Source organism: Haliaeetus albicilla, chromosome 29 (genome assembly GCF_947461875.1).
Source record: "Haliaeetus albicilla chromosome 29, bHalAlb1.1, whole genome shotgun sequence".
Taxonomy (NCBI): Eukaryota; Metazoa; Chordata; class Aves; order Accipitriformes; family Accipitridae; genus Haliaeetus; species Haliaeetus albicilla.
In genome coordinates this window covers 4933445-4947478 of record NC_091511.1, presented here as the reverse complement: position 1 = coordinate 4947478, position 14034 = coordinate 4933445, and the positions used below count along the sequence as shown (strand labels likewise).

The window sequence follows — 14034 nt, the reverse complement described above, 5'->3', positions numbered from 1 at the left end:
AGCACTTCAGGTCGCAGTCCCTGTGGGGGAAGTGGGGAGGGAGGGGGGTTTAGAGGGGAACCCCGTGTTTATCAGGGACGGTTTAGGGGGGGGTTAAGGACCCCCCTCCCTCTGGTTTTGGGGTCCAATTTTGGGGGTATCTGGGGTAGCGCTGACCCCGCTTGCGCCTGAATTCGGCCTCGTCCACCGTCCAGACGGCCCCACGCACATTCTCCACTCGCACGAAGCACTTGTGCAGGCTCAGGTTGTGACGCACAGCGTTCTGGGGGGAACACTCCGGGGAATTAGGGTGGGCTGCCCCCCCCCAAATTCCCTGAGGAATTTTGGGGTGGTCTGGGGCATGTTTAGGGGTTTCCGGGGGGGGGCGGGCTGTGTGGTCTCTGAGCTGTTGCAAGGGTGGGGTGGTGATGGTTGGAGAGGCTCTGGGAGAATTGGGGGTGTCATCCCCCCCACTTTTTGTTGGGGGGGGCTGTGTTGGGGGGGGGGTGTCCCTGGAGCAGCATTGGGGGTCCCAGGGGACCGGTTTGGGGGTCCCGCATTTCGTGTGGCAACATTTTGCGCTGCTGGGGAGTGATCCCCTGCCTCCCAGTGGTGGTGATGGCAGGGGTGGGGGGGTGGTCCTGGGTGACCCTTTGATCTTTTGGGGAGGCGTTGGAGTAACCCCCCCCCAACCCGAACTGGTGGGGGGGGGGTCGGGGGGTCGGGATTTGGGGGTGCAGGGGGGGTCCCCACCTTCCAGGTGGCGGTGTTGTGGCGGAAGTACCCGAACATGCGGCTGAACCAGTGGTAGATCTCGCCCAGGGTGCGCTGGCGCTGGGGGGACTCCAGGATGGCCTTGGGGGGGTGTTTTGGGGGGGGGGGGGCACAGCAGGGTTGGTGGGGTGTTGGACATTTTGGGGGGGGCTCAAGAGGATTGGGGATGCGGCGGGATCAGGGACACAGGACATTTTGGGAGCAGGGCAGAGGGACAGTTAAGGATGGTCTGGGGGAGGGGGGCATGGCAGGGTTTGGGGGGGCATGGTGGGGGGTACAGGGACATTCTAGGGGTCATTTGGGGGGGGGCACATGGCAGGGTTTGGGGACACTTTGGGGGGGGTATGGGGACACTCTGAGATGGCCTGGGGGGGGTATGGGGACACATGGGGTGCTGAGGTGGGGGGGGGGCACACAGAGGAGTTACAGTAGGCTTTGGGGACACTTTTTTGGGGGGGGGGGGATATGGGGGGGTGTGGGGAGGGGACTCCAGGATGGTTTGGTGGAGTCATGGGAACATGGTGGGGGGGTCTGGGGACATGGCAGGGCTCCAGGATGGCTGGCGGGGGGAGCGGGGGATACAGGGACATGGAGAGGGGGATTCCTATGGGGAACAGCCACAGGAACAGGAAAGGTGGGGGGGGGTGTGAAGGATTTGGGGGGGGGCTATAAGGAACAGGGGGAATGTATAGGGCGGGGGTGTGTAGGGGACATGGTGGGGGGGCTACTCACCCAGCGAATGAGCATGGCGTAGGTGTAGGGGGGCCGGGCAGTGCTGAGCCGGTAGTACTCCAGTTCTGGGGGGGGGCCAAGGGGGGGTCAGCGGGGACCCAGGCATCTAGGTCCCCCCCCAGGTTATTTGGGGGACCCCCCCTGTCTTCCCACCCTCCCCCAAACCTGGTGCTCACCTGGGCAGAGCCCCCTGTGGTCCCAGGGGTGCCCTGGGGGGGGCAGCGGGATCTCGGGCTCCCCCTCGGGAGGGGGCGGTTGGCCCCAGATTGGGGGTACCCCAGCCTGGCCCTTCCCGGGGGGGCCCTGGGGGGGGGGAGAACACAGGTGAGGGACTGGCAGCACTTTGGGGGGGGGCCAGCCCCCCCGCCCCTGTTTTGGGGTGTCATTGTCATTTTGCCCCCCCCTTACCGTTGTGGGGGGGTTCCTCCGGATGAGCTGCGCCTGCAACAGCCCCAGGCGGTGCCGCTCGCGGGCCAGCTGGGGGGGCACACAAGTTTTGGGGGGCACGGGGTGGGGGGGGGACACAACATGGGTTTGGGGGGGGTGGTGTGGTTGGGGGACACACACAGGTTTGGGGGGGCATGGTGGGGGGGTACAGGGGGGACACAGGTTTAGGGGCGCATGTGGAGGGCATGGGTTTTCGGAGGGGACATGGTTTGGGGGGGGTCTGGGGGGGCCACAGGTTTGGGGGGTGACTTGGGGGGGGTCCGGGGGGCCACAGGTTGAGGGGGGGTACAGGGAGGACATGGTTTAGGGGAGCAAAGGTTTGGGGGGGGGCCATGGGGGGGTGTTCATGGTTTTGGGGGGGTCACAGGGCACTTGGGGGGGGTTCAGGGTGGGATTTGGGGGGGCCCCCCCCTCACCTGCTGCTCCAGCTCCTGGATCCTCTCCAGCTGCCGCAGGCACTGCGCTACCTCCCCCAGGTCACAGCGGGGTGCCCTGTGTTGGGGGGGGGCACATATTTTTGGGAGGGGGGGTGAGGACCCAGGGGTCCGCGGTGCCCCCCCCCCCCCGCCTCCAACAAGGGACCCACTCACCTCGGGGGCTGGGTGGCGCTGGGGGGCAGCTGGGGGGGGTCACTGCCGGCGGGGGGGGGTGAGGGGGCTCGGTCGCGGCCAGGGGGGTCTTTGGGGCCCCACTCATAACTGGGGAGACCTGGAAGAGTTTGGGGGGGTCACAAAAAGGGGGGACCCCCCCAAAAGGAGAGGGTGCAGGTTTGGTGGGGGGGGGGCTTACCATGCTCTGGGGGGAGCCGTGTCCTCATCACCAGCACCCCAGGGTGTTGGATGTGCAGGAAGGGGGGGCGTGACCCCCCCTCGGGCGGCACCTATAGATTTTAGGGGGGGGGGGAAGCAAGAAGTGAACCCCCACATCCTGATGCACGCCCCCCCCGCCCCAAGCACCCCCTCCGTCTGGGCCCAGCCCCCCCACCTGAGTTCGCCGAGGGACCCCCCCATCTCCGCGGGTCAGCACCGTGGGGCGATCCTGGGGGCTGCGGGGGGGGCGGCGCTGCCTGGGGGGGGGGGTGACACTGTGTCAGACAACACCCCCCCCCCGGCGTCGGCCCTCCCCCCCCCCCCAAAATTGTGTGACATGAGCGTGCGAGGCCTGGGCGTGCCTCGCACGAGGGGCCTGCGTCACGGCAAGTCCCGGCACGAGCGCGTGGGTGGAGGGGACTGGCCCCCCCCGGCCCTGTGGCACCCCCAGTTGTTCCCCCCCCCTTCCCCAGTACCTCCCAGTGTTCCCAGTATGAACTGGACCCACTCCCGTCCTCCCCTGGCACCCCCTCCCCATCCCATCCACTGTCACTCTATGGAGCTCCCAGTCCATCCCAGTGCCCCCCAGTCCCTTTCCGTGTCTCCTCAGTCCATCCCAGTCCCTCCCAGTACCCCCCCAGTCCCTTCCAGTTTCCCCCAGTCCTTTCCAGCAACCCCCAGTAAACCGCAGTCCATCCCAGTCCTTTCCAGCAACCCCCAGTAAACCGCACTCCATCCCAGTCCTTCCCAGCATCCCCCAGCCCTTCCCAGTAAGCCTCAATCCCTCCCAGTCCTTCCCAGCGCCTCCCAGTCTTTCCCAGTAAGCTGCAATCCCTCCCAGTCCTTCCCAACGCCCCCCAGTCCCTCCCAGTAAGCCACAACCCCTTCCAGTCCTTTCCAGTGCCACCCAGTCCACCCCAGTACCCCCCAGCAGCCTCCCAGTCCTTCCCAGTCTCCCCATTTTCCCCACCCAGTGCTCCTCCAGCCCCTCCCCAATCCCCAATCCATCCCAGTCCCCACCCAGTGCCTCCCAGTCTCCCTTCCCAGTCCCCTCCAGTCCCACCCAGTCACTCCAGAGCCCTCCCAGTCCCACCCAGCATCACTCCGGTGCCCCCCCCCCCCGTCCCATCTAGCATCATGCCAGTGCCCCCCAGTGAGTTCCCAGTGCCTCCCGGTGCCCCCCAGTAAGTTCCCAGTGCCTCCCAGTGCCCCCAGCTCACGGGTCCCGGGCGCCCGCCATGGCTCTGGGCAACACCCGGGCACCTGCACCCCCGATTTATAGACGGGAAACCACAGCCCTGAGTCATGGCGGGGGCGGGGGGCCGGGGATGGGCCCCCCCAGACCCAAAAGGGCACCCCAAAACAGCCGGGGAAGTGATGGCCCCGAAGGGATGGGGAACAGACACCCCAAAATGCAGAGGAATGCACCAAAATGACTGGGAACGGATGCCCTTAAACAGCTGGGGTGAGATGCGTCAAAATGCCCCAAAATGGCCGGGCAGAGACACCTCAAAATGTAGAGAAATGCCCCAAAATAGACCGGACAGAAACACCCTGAACTGGCCGGGCAGAGACACCCCGAAATGGAGAGAAATGCCCCAAAATGGCTGGGCAGAGACACTTCAAAATAATCGTGAAGAAACACTCTGAAACGTCTCAAAACGGCTAGAAAAAGACACTGCAAAATGTGGGGAAATGCCTCAAAACAACTGGGCACAGACACCCTAAAATGGCTGGGCAGAGACACCCCAAAATGTGGAAAAATGCCCCAAAACAACCAGGCAGAAACACCCCAAATCAGCCAGGCAGAGACACCCCAAAAAGAGGAGAAATGCCCCAAAAGAGCTGGGCACAGACACCCCAAGTCAGCCAGGCAAAGACACCCCAAAATGAGGAGAAGTGCCCCAAAACAACTGGCCACAGACACCCTAAAATGGCCAGCCAGAGGCACCCCAAAATAACCAGGGAGAAACACCCTGAAACCTGCAGAAATACCCCAAAATGGCCGGACAGAGACACCCCAGATCGGCCAGGCAGAGAGGCCCCAAAATACAGAGAAATGCCCCAAAACGACCAGGCACAGATACCCCAAAATGCAGAAAAATGCCCTCCAAATGACTTAGCAAAGACGCCTCAAAACAGCTGGACAGAAACATCCCAAAATGCTTAGAAATGTCCCAAAATGGCCAGGCAGAGATATCCTACAATGGCTGGACAGAGACACCCCAAAATATCTGCAGAGAAACACCCTAAAACCTGCAGAAATGCCCCAAAATGGCCAGTCAGAGACACCCTGAATTGGCCAGGCAGGGACACCCCAAAATGAGGAGAAATGCCCCAAAACTGACACACCTCTAAAAGGCAGAGAAATACCCTAAAATGGCTAGGCAGAAACACCCCGAATTGGTCAGGTAGAAAACCCCCAAAATCTGGAGAAAATACCCCAAAAAGATAAGGCAGATACACCCCAAATCGTCCAGGAAAAGACACCCTAAAATGCAGATGAATGCCCCAAAATGGCCAGGCAGAGACACCCCAAACTGGCCAGGCAGACACCCCAAAATGCAGCAAAATGCCCAAAACAGCCGGGCAGAGAAAACCCAAAACCAGCCAGGTGGAAACACCCCAAAAGCAGGAGAAATGCCCCCAAAAAGGCACCCTGAAACAGCCGGATGGTGACATCACAAAACAGGGGTGCTGCCCCCCCATTCCTGTGTCCTGTCATGCCAAAAAGCACCCCGAAACACCCCCAAAAAATGCTGTCGGAAAAATCAGCTACAACACACTCCAAAAAGCCGGGAAATGCACCAAAATGGACCCGAACCGCTTGGGCACCCTCAAATCCTTAAAAATTGCTCAGAAAGGGTAAAACCCCTCGACAAAGCCCCCCTCTGTACCCCCATGAGTTGGAGGGGGGGGGGCGTTTGCCAGCTGCAGGCCCCGACTTTTGCCCTTTTCGCGAGGAAATGGCGCACCTGAAACCTGCCGGTTTAATGTTATTTTTTTGACGCTTTCCGACTCCAAATTCGCCCCGCTTTAACCCAAACCTGCTCCCGGTTTCAGCACACTGGGACCTCTCCCCGGTTTCGGGAGGGAAAGGGGGGGTTGGGGGTGTTTTTTCCCCCCCCTGGGACTTTCCCCAGCTTGAAGCAACTTGAAACTCGCCCTGAGACAGCAGGAAACCGGGGGGGGGGGGGGGGGCGGCCAGGGGACCCAGGCGTCCGGGCCTGCTCCACTCCCCCCCCCCCAAAATGCCTCCCCTGCCCCGCCATGGGGACCCCCAACCCCGTCCCCGTGGCGGCCATGTGCCGCGGCGTGAGGGCGTGCGCGGGCCCCTCGTGCGAAGGCCTTCGCACGCTGGCTGCCCCCCACCCCGCCTTGTGCCTGCGTGTGTTGGGGCGCAGCCCCCCCCCATCTGTCGTCCCCCCTGAACCCCGCTTACCAGCAGCACCCCGCTCGCCTGCCCGCCCTGCCCGTGGCACCCCGCGTTTTATGGTACCCCCCGCCGTGATGTCAGAGAACCCTCCCCCTCTTGAGGGGGGGGGTCCTGGGGGGCCCCCCCAAATCCTCCACACACACCCCCCCGCTTCCGCCCCCTCCCCATGGGGATGGGGGGGGCACCAGCACCGCCCCAAACTTTCACTTGTGCTGAAGCTCCCTTTTGGGGGGTGGGGGTCACAAAGGGACCAAGGCGTCCTGAGGACCCCGCTTCGCCCCCAGTGCCCCCCCCCCAAGGGCTGCAGGCACCTGGGGGACCTCGCTTTGCCCCCCCACGGCCCCTTGGGACCCACGAGTACAGGGATGCCCCTTCAACCACCACCCCCAAGCCACCCCCCCCAGTCTCCAGGACCCCCCCAAACACCCCTCAGCGTCCTCGGGGGGGGGGGGGGGGCGTTTCGTCCCCCCTCCCCTGGGACCCATGCACCCCTCTTCCCCCGCCCTGGGACCCCCCATAAGCCCCGCCCAGACCACGCCCCTCCCCACCGCCCACAAGCCCCGCCCCCGCCGCCTGCGCAGCCCCCTCCCGGCCACGCCCCCTCCCGCCATGGCCCGGGCACCCGCCTCCGCCCCGGCTCCCCCCCCCCCCGCTCCTTGGCCGGACTCCCGGCATGCCCCGCGCCGGGGGGGCCCTTCCCAGCCTGCCCCGCGGCCCGGGACCCCCCCTCACCCCCCTTGGACCCCCCCTCCTTCCCCCCATGCCCCCCCCGGCGGCTTTCCCCCCCCCCCGGACTCCTGGCTCCCGGTCCCGTCCCTCCCGGACGCCTGGGTTCCCCTGGGGGACCCCCAGAACCCCGTGTTCCCCCCCCCGGGGGACCCCGACACCCCCGCGCCCCCCCCGGGGGGGGGGGTCCCGGCGGGTCCTTTTCGCTGACGCTTTGGGGCTCCCCCTTACCCGCCTGCGGCAATACCGGCCCTGGGACCCCCGGGGGCGGGGAGGGGGGGTTCCGGGGGGGGGCAGCGGGGGTTTTGGGGGACCCCCCCAGGGTGGGGAGGGGGGCGCGGGGGGGGAGCAGCCCCCCGTGAGCTGGATGAGGCCTGGGAAGGGCAGGTAAGAGACTGGGGGAGGAGGGGGGGGGAGGCGGCCCAAAACTGCATGGGGGGGCCACCCCCAAAAATGGGGTCAATGCCCCCCCTCCCCGCATGCGCCCCTCTAAATTGGGGGGGGGCGCTATGGGGCATGCCTGGGTCCTCCCCCCCCCCGAATGTGGGTCACCCTCTGGGGGGGCTGCAGACGCCGCCCCCCTGACCCCCAATTTTTTTTTTGGGGGGGTGGTCCTCTCCGATGACCCTCCCCCCCCGTGTCCCCCAAAAAGGCCACAGGAGGCAGAGGACGCGCAGCCCCCACCCCCTGACCGCGGCGCGGGTAAGTATCACCCCCCCCCTCTAAATTTTAGCGGTACCCCCCCCAAATTTTAGAGGTACCGCCCCAATTTTAAAGGTACCCCCCCAATTTTAGGGGTACCCCCCAACACCCCTCTCTTTTTCCCTCCCACAGAGCCCGACCCTTCCCCAACGCGCCCCGTGGATGCGGAGCAGCCCCCGGCACAGGTGAGACAACCCCCCCCCCAAAAAAGTGGGGTGCTCCCTCCCTCGAGGAGGAGGGGGTACCCCAAAATCCTGCCCCCCCCCCAGGGTGCCGAGGAGGAGGCGGTGGCGCGGGAGCTGGAGCAGCTCTACCTCTCCCACCTCCGCCGGCTGCGGGGGGAGCCCGGCGACAACGGGGGCCCCCCCCCGAGAAACGGGGGTCCCCCTTTACCCGAACGAGCCCCCAACACCTCGTTAGCTAATGAGATGGCGCTGCGTTACGAAGCGGGAGGGGGTCGCCGCAGCCCCCCGGTTTTATTAGGGAGGGGGGGGCCGGTGGAGGGGGCCTTAGTGGTGCCGGCGAGGCCCCCCCGGGGGCGAGGGGGGGGGTTGGGGGGGGCCCTGAGGGGGTGCGGGGTGGTGTTGGCCTTGGCCGTACTGGTACCAGTTGCTTGGGGGGACGGGGGGGGCCCCACAGCCGCCCTGGCCTTGGGGCTGTACTTGGCGCTGGCCTGGCTGACATGAGGGGGGGAGGCCTCCTCCCCCCAAATTTTCACCCCTGAAAGCGTGGGCCACCCCCTAAATCGGTCAAGGGGGGGGGGGGGGCTGATTTGCAGCATGGGACTATCAAACTGCACCCCCAAATCTGGGAATTGGCTCCCCCCCACCTTGGGTGGGGGTGGTGGCCATTTTGGGGGAACCCATCCAGACTCCTGTGAGCCCCCCCCCAGGTTTTGGGGTGCCCCTGTGTACATACAGCCATAGAAAGACGGTCTCCCCGAGTCCTTGTGGGGGTGATTGCGATGGTGGGGGGGGATTTTTGGGGTGCAAAGCGGGGGGGAAGCGGGTTGGCTCTCCCTCTTGGGGGGGGGGCTGGTTTCCCTCCCCCGCCTCCTTTCTCTGTCGCAGCCGTTTCCTGCCCCCAGGGAAGGTCCCCAGCAAAGGTCACAGGCCCTGTGGGTGACAAACAGCCCCCCCCCGGGGAGATTTGGGGGGGGGGGCCCTGGCTTCCCACCGGGTGGGGTGGCAGGGGGGTTCACCCTTGGTGTCACGACATGGTGGTCGTGGCCTGTGTGATGATGGAGGGGGTCCGCATCCCCTGGGAGGCATCCGGGACGGGGGGAGGGCTGTCCTCAGCCTTCAGGGACGCAGCTGGGGGGGGTCCTTAGCCTGCTGAGGCGGGGGGGGCCTTAGTCCACTGCGGGGGGTCCTCAGCTCTCAGGGAGGCAGCAAGGGGGTTCCTCAGCCTGCTGGGGGGGGTCCTCAGACCTCAGAGAGGCAGCTAGGGGGATCCTCAGCCTGCTGGGGGGGTCCTCAGCCCTCAGGGAGGCAGCTAGGGGGGTCCTCAGCCTGCTGGGGGGGGGGTTCTCATCCATCAGGGAGGCATCTGGGGGGGTCCTTAGCCCACTGGGGGGGTCCTCAGCCCACTGGAGGGGGTCCTCAGCCCTCAAGGAGGCAGGTGGTGGGGGTCCTTAGCCTCCTGGGCATAGGCGGGGGGGGGTCCTCATCCCCTGGATGCAGTCGAACGGGGTTCCCGGCACCCCCGGACCCACCGGTATAGGCCCCGCAGCGGAACGCGGCCGCGACACCTCCGTCCCCTCAGAGGGTCCCGACGACTCTGGGCGACGGGGCGGAGCTTCGCGCCTCGGCACGTCACGGCGGGGAGCTCGCGCCGGCCGCACGTGCGCGCCGCGCGGTGCGCCTGCGCGCACCCCCCCCCTTACCCAGTTGCCCGCCAAAGGGAGTGGCGCCGATTGGTTGCGCCATTCCCCCGCCCCACGTGACAGGCGTCGCCACGGTAACCGGCTGGCGAAGGGGGAGGGAGGGGAGGGGAGCAGGCGGGCAACCAATGGGCGGCGCCGCGTGACGAAAGGGGCGGGCGGGGCGAGGCGGCGGCGGCGCGCGCTTTTCGGCCGTTGGGCGGCGGCCGTTAAGGGCCTAGCGAGTGCCGGAACCGCCCCCGCCCCGCCGGTACCGCCGCCATGAGCGGGGCCGGGGCGGGCCGGCCTTCTCCCGCCAAACTCCGCCGCCTGGAAGGTGCCAGCGAGACGGATCCCACCGTCGTCTCTACCCGCCGAGAAACGTCACCTCCCGCCGGAGGTCGCGGTGAGGGCGGCGGCGCGCGTGCGCCAGCAGCGGCCAGCGGGCATGCGCACTGCGCCGGCGCCACGGCGCCCCCTGGCGGAGGCTTGGAAACTACCGCTTCCCTCGGGGGGAGCCTGGAGACCACCAGCGAGTTCGCAGGGAGCCTGGAGACCAGCAATGGGCGCAAGGGGAGCCTGGAGACTGCCATCACCCGCTGCTTGGAGCAGGGCAAGGGGAGCCTGGAGACCACCAGGGAGGTCACAGGGAGCCTGGAGACCACTGGGGAGGTCACAGGGAACCTGAAGACTACCAGCGTGGTCACGGGGAGCCTGAAGACCAGCAATGGGCGCAAGGGGAGCCTGGAGACTGCTGTCACCCGCTGCTTGGGGCAGGGCAAGGGGAGCCTGGAGACCACCAGCGAGGTCACGGGGAGCCTGGAGACCACCAGCGAGGTCATGGGGAGCCTGGAGACCAACGGGCACAAGGGGAGCCTGGAAACCACTGTCATCCGCCGCTTGGAGCAGGGCAAGGGGGATCTGGAGACCACCAATGAGGTCACAGGGAGCCTGAAGACCACCAGTGAGGTCATGGGGAGCCTGAAGACCACCAACAGGCGCAAGGGGAGCCTGGAGACTGCCGTCACCCGCTGCTTGGAGCAGGGGAGAAAGAGCAAGGGGGGCCTGGAGACTGCCACCGAGCTCAAGGAGTGTCTGGAGACCACCACCATCGCCTGCTCACAGCAAAGCCGAGGTGAGAAAAGGGTCCCGGAGCCCAAAGGGGGTCCAGCCCCCGGTGTACGGCAGAAAGGCCACAGCCCGGAGGAGTGTGCAGTGATTTCTCTGGGTGAGGATGAGGAGGAAGAGGAGGAGGAGGAAGGCCCCAGGCGGTACCTGGCAGCCCTGGAGGCCGTGCAGCTGGAGCTGGAGGCCGTGGAGGAGCAGGCGGCTCGCGCCTTCCGCCGCCTCCGCGCTAAATTTTGGCTCCGCCGGCGGCCGCATCTGCAGCGCCGCAACCGCCTCATCCAGCACATCCCCGGCTTCTGGGTCACTGCCGTATCCTTTTTTTTTTTGGGAGGGGGGTGGGGGGGTGGGGTGTTGGACTTTTAAGGGGGGGGAACACACGACAAAGCCAGGCCTCCGGCTTTCCTTAACTCCCTTCCCCAGTTCCTGAACCACCCCCAGCTCTCGGCCATGATCAGCGACCGCGACGAGGATGCCCTCAGCTACATGACGAGCTTACAGGTGCCTGCGTGCCCCCGGGGGGGTTGTGGGGAGATGTTGGGGGAATGGGGGAGCCCTCCCCTCCCCCAGAGAGTGAGGAGGAGGAGGGTGACGTACTTGGACACCTGGATCCCGCAGGTGGAGGAATTTGGCCAAGCCCGACCTGGGTGCAGGATCCGGTTCTTCTTCAGCGTCAATCCCTACTTCCAGAACGATGTTGTGGCCAAGGAATTCGTGCGCGGTCCCTCTGGTGGGTGAGCACCCCTCTTCCTACAACCTAGGGAGGGATTTTGGGGGGTCCAAAGTGACCCCCCCCCTTCTCCCCCCTGCCCCTCCCAGGTCACCTGGTGTCCCATTCAACCCCCATCCGATGGTGGCAGGGGCAGGACCCCCGTTCTCGTCCCCACAAGGGTCCACCGGCCCCCCGCAGCTTTTTCGCTTGGTTTGGGGACCACAGCTTCCCCGCGGGAGATCGTATTGCTGAGGTGAGTCCCAGCGCTCCCAGTACCTCCTCCCAGTGCTCCCAATACCCCCCTGACACCCCCACCCCCCAAAAAAATCTCTCCCCCAAGATCATCAAGGAGGAACTATGGCCAAACCCGCTGCAGTTCTACTTGTTGGGCGAGGGCGCCGAGGGGATCCCTGAAAGGTCAGCTGCACTGTTGGGGGGTGGCCAGGGGGTACCCTGGGATTTTGGGGGTGCCAGGGAAGGAACCCCAAACCTTTATCCCCCCCCTCGCTAATGCCCCCACCCACAGTGAGAGCGGGGAGGACTGTGTGGTGATCGTAGACGATGATGAGGATGTGCAGGAGATCCTCGACGACGGGGATGGTAAGTGACACCCCCCTCTCCAGGGGGTACCCCAATACCTCTCACCTGGGGAAATGGGGGGCTGGGAGCACCCCCAATTCCCCCTGACCCCCCCAAGTCCTCTTGGGGGGAGGGGGGGGCTGACTTTGTGTTGTGTCCCCCTGCTCCCCAGGCAGTGGCGTGGAAGAGGTCCTGCCTGAGGAGCCCCCCAGCCCCCCAGCTGGACAGACGAACCCCAGTGGGGGCAGAGACTAATTTCGGGGGGGGGTGGTGGGGGGTGCTCCAGCCCCCCCTCCCCCTCAAGGCATTGCGGGTAACAAGGGGCTGGGGGGGCCCCCAACACAGCTCAGGGTGTTTGTTGGCCTTGAAACCCCTCCAACCTGAGGCCCCCCCTCCAGGAACCCCCCATGGTGGGGGGGGTGTCCCCAATCTCCCCAACTCCTTGGGGTTCCCTCCCCCAAATCTCCCCCCTCTCCACAGAGAGAGAGAGAAATACAACTAATTTAGGACTGTTTTTGTACATTTTGGGTCAAGATCTTGTAAAATTGTCATTTTATATCTAAAAATATATTGTAATAAAGATTTAACGGGGTACATGGATGCTCCCCTGAACCCCCAAATCCCCCCCTTAGTGGGTGATGATGTCAAAAGGGGGTGGCGGAGGCATTTTGGGCTGCTTTTATTCCTTTAGATCGTTTCCCCACCCCGCCCTCAAGTTTGGGGGGAGGGGGAGGGGAGCTCCCCGGCCACCTGGATTTGGGGGTCCCCCGCTGGTTCCTCGTTGAGGGGGGAGGGTCGGATGCCGAGAGCGAGGAGGGCCCCCAGCAGCTGCTCCCGGGCGTCCCCGGCGAAGCGATGCCGTAGGAAAGCGGGGAGCCCGCCGCCCAGGGGGACCCGCACCAGCCCCTGCACCTGGGGGGGGGGCAGGGGGATCCCCCAAAGTGTCAGGACCCCCCCTAAACTACCCCAGTGACACCACCCCCCCCGACAGAAAAAAGGTGGGCCAGATGGAGCCCCCCCCCTTCCCCGGTACCCATGTCCCCCCGTGCCTATCCCCCACCTCAACCCCCCCCCAGGCCCCAAATAACACCACAACCCCCCTTAACCTCCCCCCCCAACCGGTACTGGTGTCCCCCAGCCTCCCCCCCCCCTTAAACTCCCCCCTCAACCGATGCCGGTGTCCCCAAGACCCCCCCCCCCAACCAGTGCCGGTGTCCTCCAGTCCCCCCCCTACCCCTTAAACTCCCCCTCAACGGGTCCCGGTGTCCCCAAGACCCCCCCCTCCCGCCTTAAACTCCCCCCCCCCCCAACCAGTGCCGGTGTCCCCCAGCCCCCCCGCCCCTTAAACTCCCCCTCAGCGGGTCCCGGTGTCCCCAAGACCCCCCCCCCCACCTCCAGGCCGTGCTCCGGTGCCCGCGGGCCGCCCCTCTCGATGGCCACCAGTTCCTCCCAGGCTAAGCGCCGGATGTAGAAATGCGTCACGAGCCCGGCGTCACTTCCGCTTCCGGCACCACCCGCCGGCCACACTCTCGCGCCCCGATGGTGGTGTGGTCGTAAACGTAAACCGGCCGTCGCCGGGCCTAGTTCTTCCCGTAGTTCTCGGTGTAAGCCGGCTTCCAGCGATTCCCCGTCGGGTTCCACCAGCCCCCCCGGGAACCCGAACCGCCCGTCGAACCGCAGTTGCATCTACCGGAGCGGCGGGGATCAGTCACGAAAACCGGCAAGGAGTGTGTCGGGGGGGAAGTTCTCCCTCCCCCGCTTCACCAGTACGCACCAGTACGGCGTAGCCAGGCGGTGGGGAGCCGGTGGGTAGAGGGGCGTACAGCATGACGTGGCAGGCGTGCCGCCAGCCCGCTCCCGCTGCCCGGTTCCCGGTACCATTCCGGCCCAAGGCCAAAGCCTCCGCTCGGCTTAGCGGCGCTTGCTCCCCTCTCTCCCACATGGCGGCGCCGCAACGCCGCGCCTCCGCCAATCAGAGGGAAGGAGGCGGGGCGCGTAAACCGGGAGGCCGCGTCGCCACCAATCAGCGGGTGAGCGAGAAGCGGAGGCCACGCCCCCACTCTTAACCAGCCTCTAGCGACGTCGGGTAGCCATGGGGGGGCGTGGCCGACGCGGGGAGGCGCGTGGCCAGGCGATACCACGCCCCCTCTCA

The 14034-nt window shown here is 66.0% G+C and overlaps 4 protein-coding genes across 12 annotated transcripts; 2 read left to right on the top strand and 2 right to left on the bottom strand.

The window, feature by feature from the left end:
• Positions 1-29: 29 nt before the first annotated feature.
• LOC138682618 (forkhead box protein P3-like) lies at positions 30-9750 on the bottom strand. Its single transcript, XM_069773888.1, has 11 exons — positions 9705-9750; positions 9491-9671; positions 2917-2998; positions 2722-2812; positions 2523-2640; positions 2349-2424; positions 1894-1962; positions 1662-1788; positions 1486-1550; positions 733-834; positions 30-262 (listed from the first exon to the last, which is right to left on the bottom strand). The coding sequence occupies exons 1-11, from the start codon at positions 9748-9750 to the stop codon at positions 83-85; spliced, it is 1137 nt and encodes a 378-aa protein (XP_069629989.1). The 3' UTR covers positions 30-82.
• Positions 6773-8541, top strand: LOC138682823 (basic salivary proline-rich protein 1-like). The gene is made up of 4 exons (XM_069774291.1): positions 6773-7290; positions 7556-7605; positions 7738-7790; positions 7875-8541. Exons 1-4 carry the CDS (start codon positions 6851-6853, stop codon positions 8289-8291), a joined length of 960 nt encoding a protein of 319 aa, XP_069630392.1. The 5' UTR covers positions 6773-6850; the 3' UTR covers positions 8292-8541.
• On the top strand, positions 9616-12476 carry TSPYL2 (TSPY like 2). Of its 9 annotated transcripts, none has more exons than XM_069774280.1 (8): positions 9616-10108; positions 10436-10903; positions 11015-11092; positions 11210-11321; positions 11411-11556; positions 11644-11720; positions 11830-11903; positions 12055-12476. In XM_069774280.1, the coding sequence occupies exons 1-8, from the start codon at positions 9749-9751 to the stop codon at positions 12135-12137; spliced, it is 1398 nt and encodes a 465-aa protein (XP_069630381.1). In that variant the 5' UTR covers positions 9616-9748; the 3' UTR covers positions 12138-12476. The 9 variants fall into 9 exon arrangements, with proteins under 9 accessions (XP_069630381.1, XP_069630380.1, XP_069630379.1 ...); XM_069774279.1 differs by having other exon boundaries at positions 10406-10903; XM_069774278.1 differs by having other exon boundaries at positions 10304-10903.
• LOC138682827 (U8 snoRNA-decapping enzyme-like) lies at positions 12385-13848 on the bottom strand. Its single transcript, XM_069774298.1, has 3 exons — positions 13657-13848; positions 13275-13568; positions 12385-12794 (listed from the first exon to the last, which is right to left on the bottom strand). The coding sequence occupies exons 1-3, from the start codon at positions 13822-13824 to the stop codon at positions 12594-12596; spliced, it is 663 nt and encodes a 220-aa protein (XP_069630399.1). The 5' UTR covers positions 13825-13848; the 3' UTR covers positions 12385-12593.
• Positions 13849-14034: the final 186 nt, after the last annotated feature.

What these genes read in the sequence shown, in the direction of transcription:
- LOC138682823 (XM_069774291.1), top strand. Translation starts at nt 6,851, where the DNA reads ATGCCCCGCGCCGGGGGGGCCCTTCCCAGCCTGCCCCGCGGCCCGGGA. An exon ending in ATGAGGCCTGGGAAGGGCAG is followed by an intron (nt 7,291 to 7,555) that starts GTAAGAGACTGG and finishes TCCCCCAAAAAG; the next exon opens with GCCACAGGAGGCAGAGGACG. An exon ending in ACCCCCTGACCGCGGCGCGG is followed by an intron (nt 7,606 to 7,737) that starts GTAAGTATCACC and finishes TCCCTCCCACAG; the next exon opens with AGCCCGACCCTTCCCCAACG.
- TSPYL2 (XM_069774272.1), top strand. Translation starts at nt 9,749, where the DNA reads ATGAGCGGGGCCGGGGCGGGCCGGCCTTCTCCCGCCAAACTCCGCCGC. An exon ending in GCTACATGACGAGCTTACAG is followed by an intron (nt 11,093 to 11,209) that starts GTGCCTGCGTGC and finishes TGGATCCCGCAG; the next exon opens with GTGGAGGAATTTGGCCAAGC. An exon ending in CGGGAGATCGTATTGCTGAG is followed by an intron (nt 11,557 to 11,643) that starts GTGAGTCCCAGC and finishes CTCTCCCCCAAG; the next exon opens with ATCATCAAGGAGGAACTATG.
- LOC138682618 (XM_069773888.1), bottom strand. Translation starts at nt 9,750, where the DNA reads ATGGCGGCGGTACCGGCGGGGCGGGGGCGGTTCCGGCACTCGCTAG. An exon ending in TCCCTTTGGCGGGCAACTGG is followed by an intron (nt 2,999 to 9,490) that starts GTAAGGGGGGGG and finishes CCCCCCCCCCAG; the next exon opens with GCAGCGCCGCCCCCCCCGCA. An exon ending in CCACAGGGGGCTCTGCCCAG is followed by an intron (nt 1,551 to 1,661) that starts GTGAGCACCAGG and finishes GCCCCCCCCCAG; the next exon opens with AACTGGAGTACTACCGGCTC.
- LOC138682827 (XM_069774298.1), bottom strand. Translation starts at nt 13,824, where the DNA reads ATGTGGGAGAGAGGGGAGCAAGCGCCGCTAAGCCGAGCGGAGGCTTTG. An exon ending in CGCCTGGCTACGCCGTACTG is followed by an intron (nt 13,569 to 13,656) that starts GTGCGTACTGGT and finishes CCGCTCCGGTAG; the next exon opens with ATGCAACTGCGGTTCGACGG. An exon ending in CACCGGAGCACGGCCTGGAG is followed by an intron (nt 12,795 to 13,274) that starts GTGGGGGGGGGG and finishes CCCCCCCCCCAG; the next exon opens with GTGCAGGGGCTGGTGCGGGT.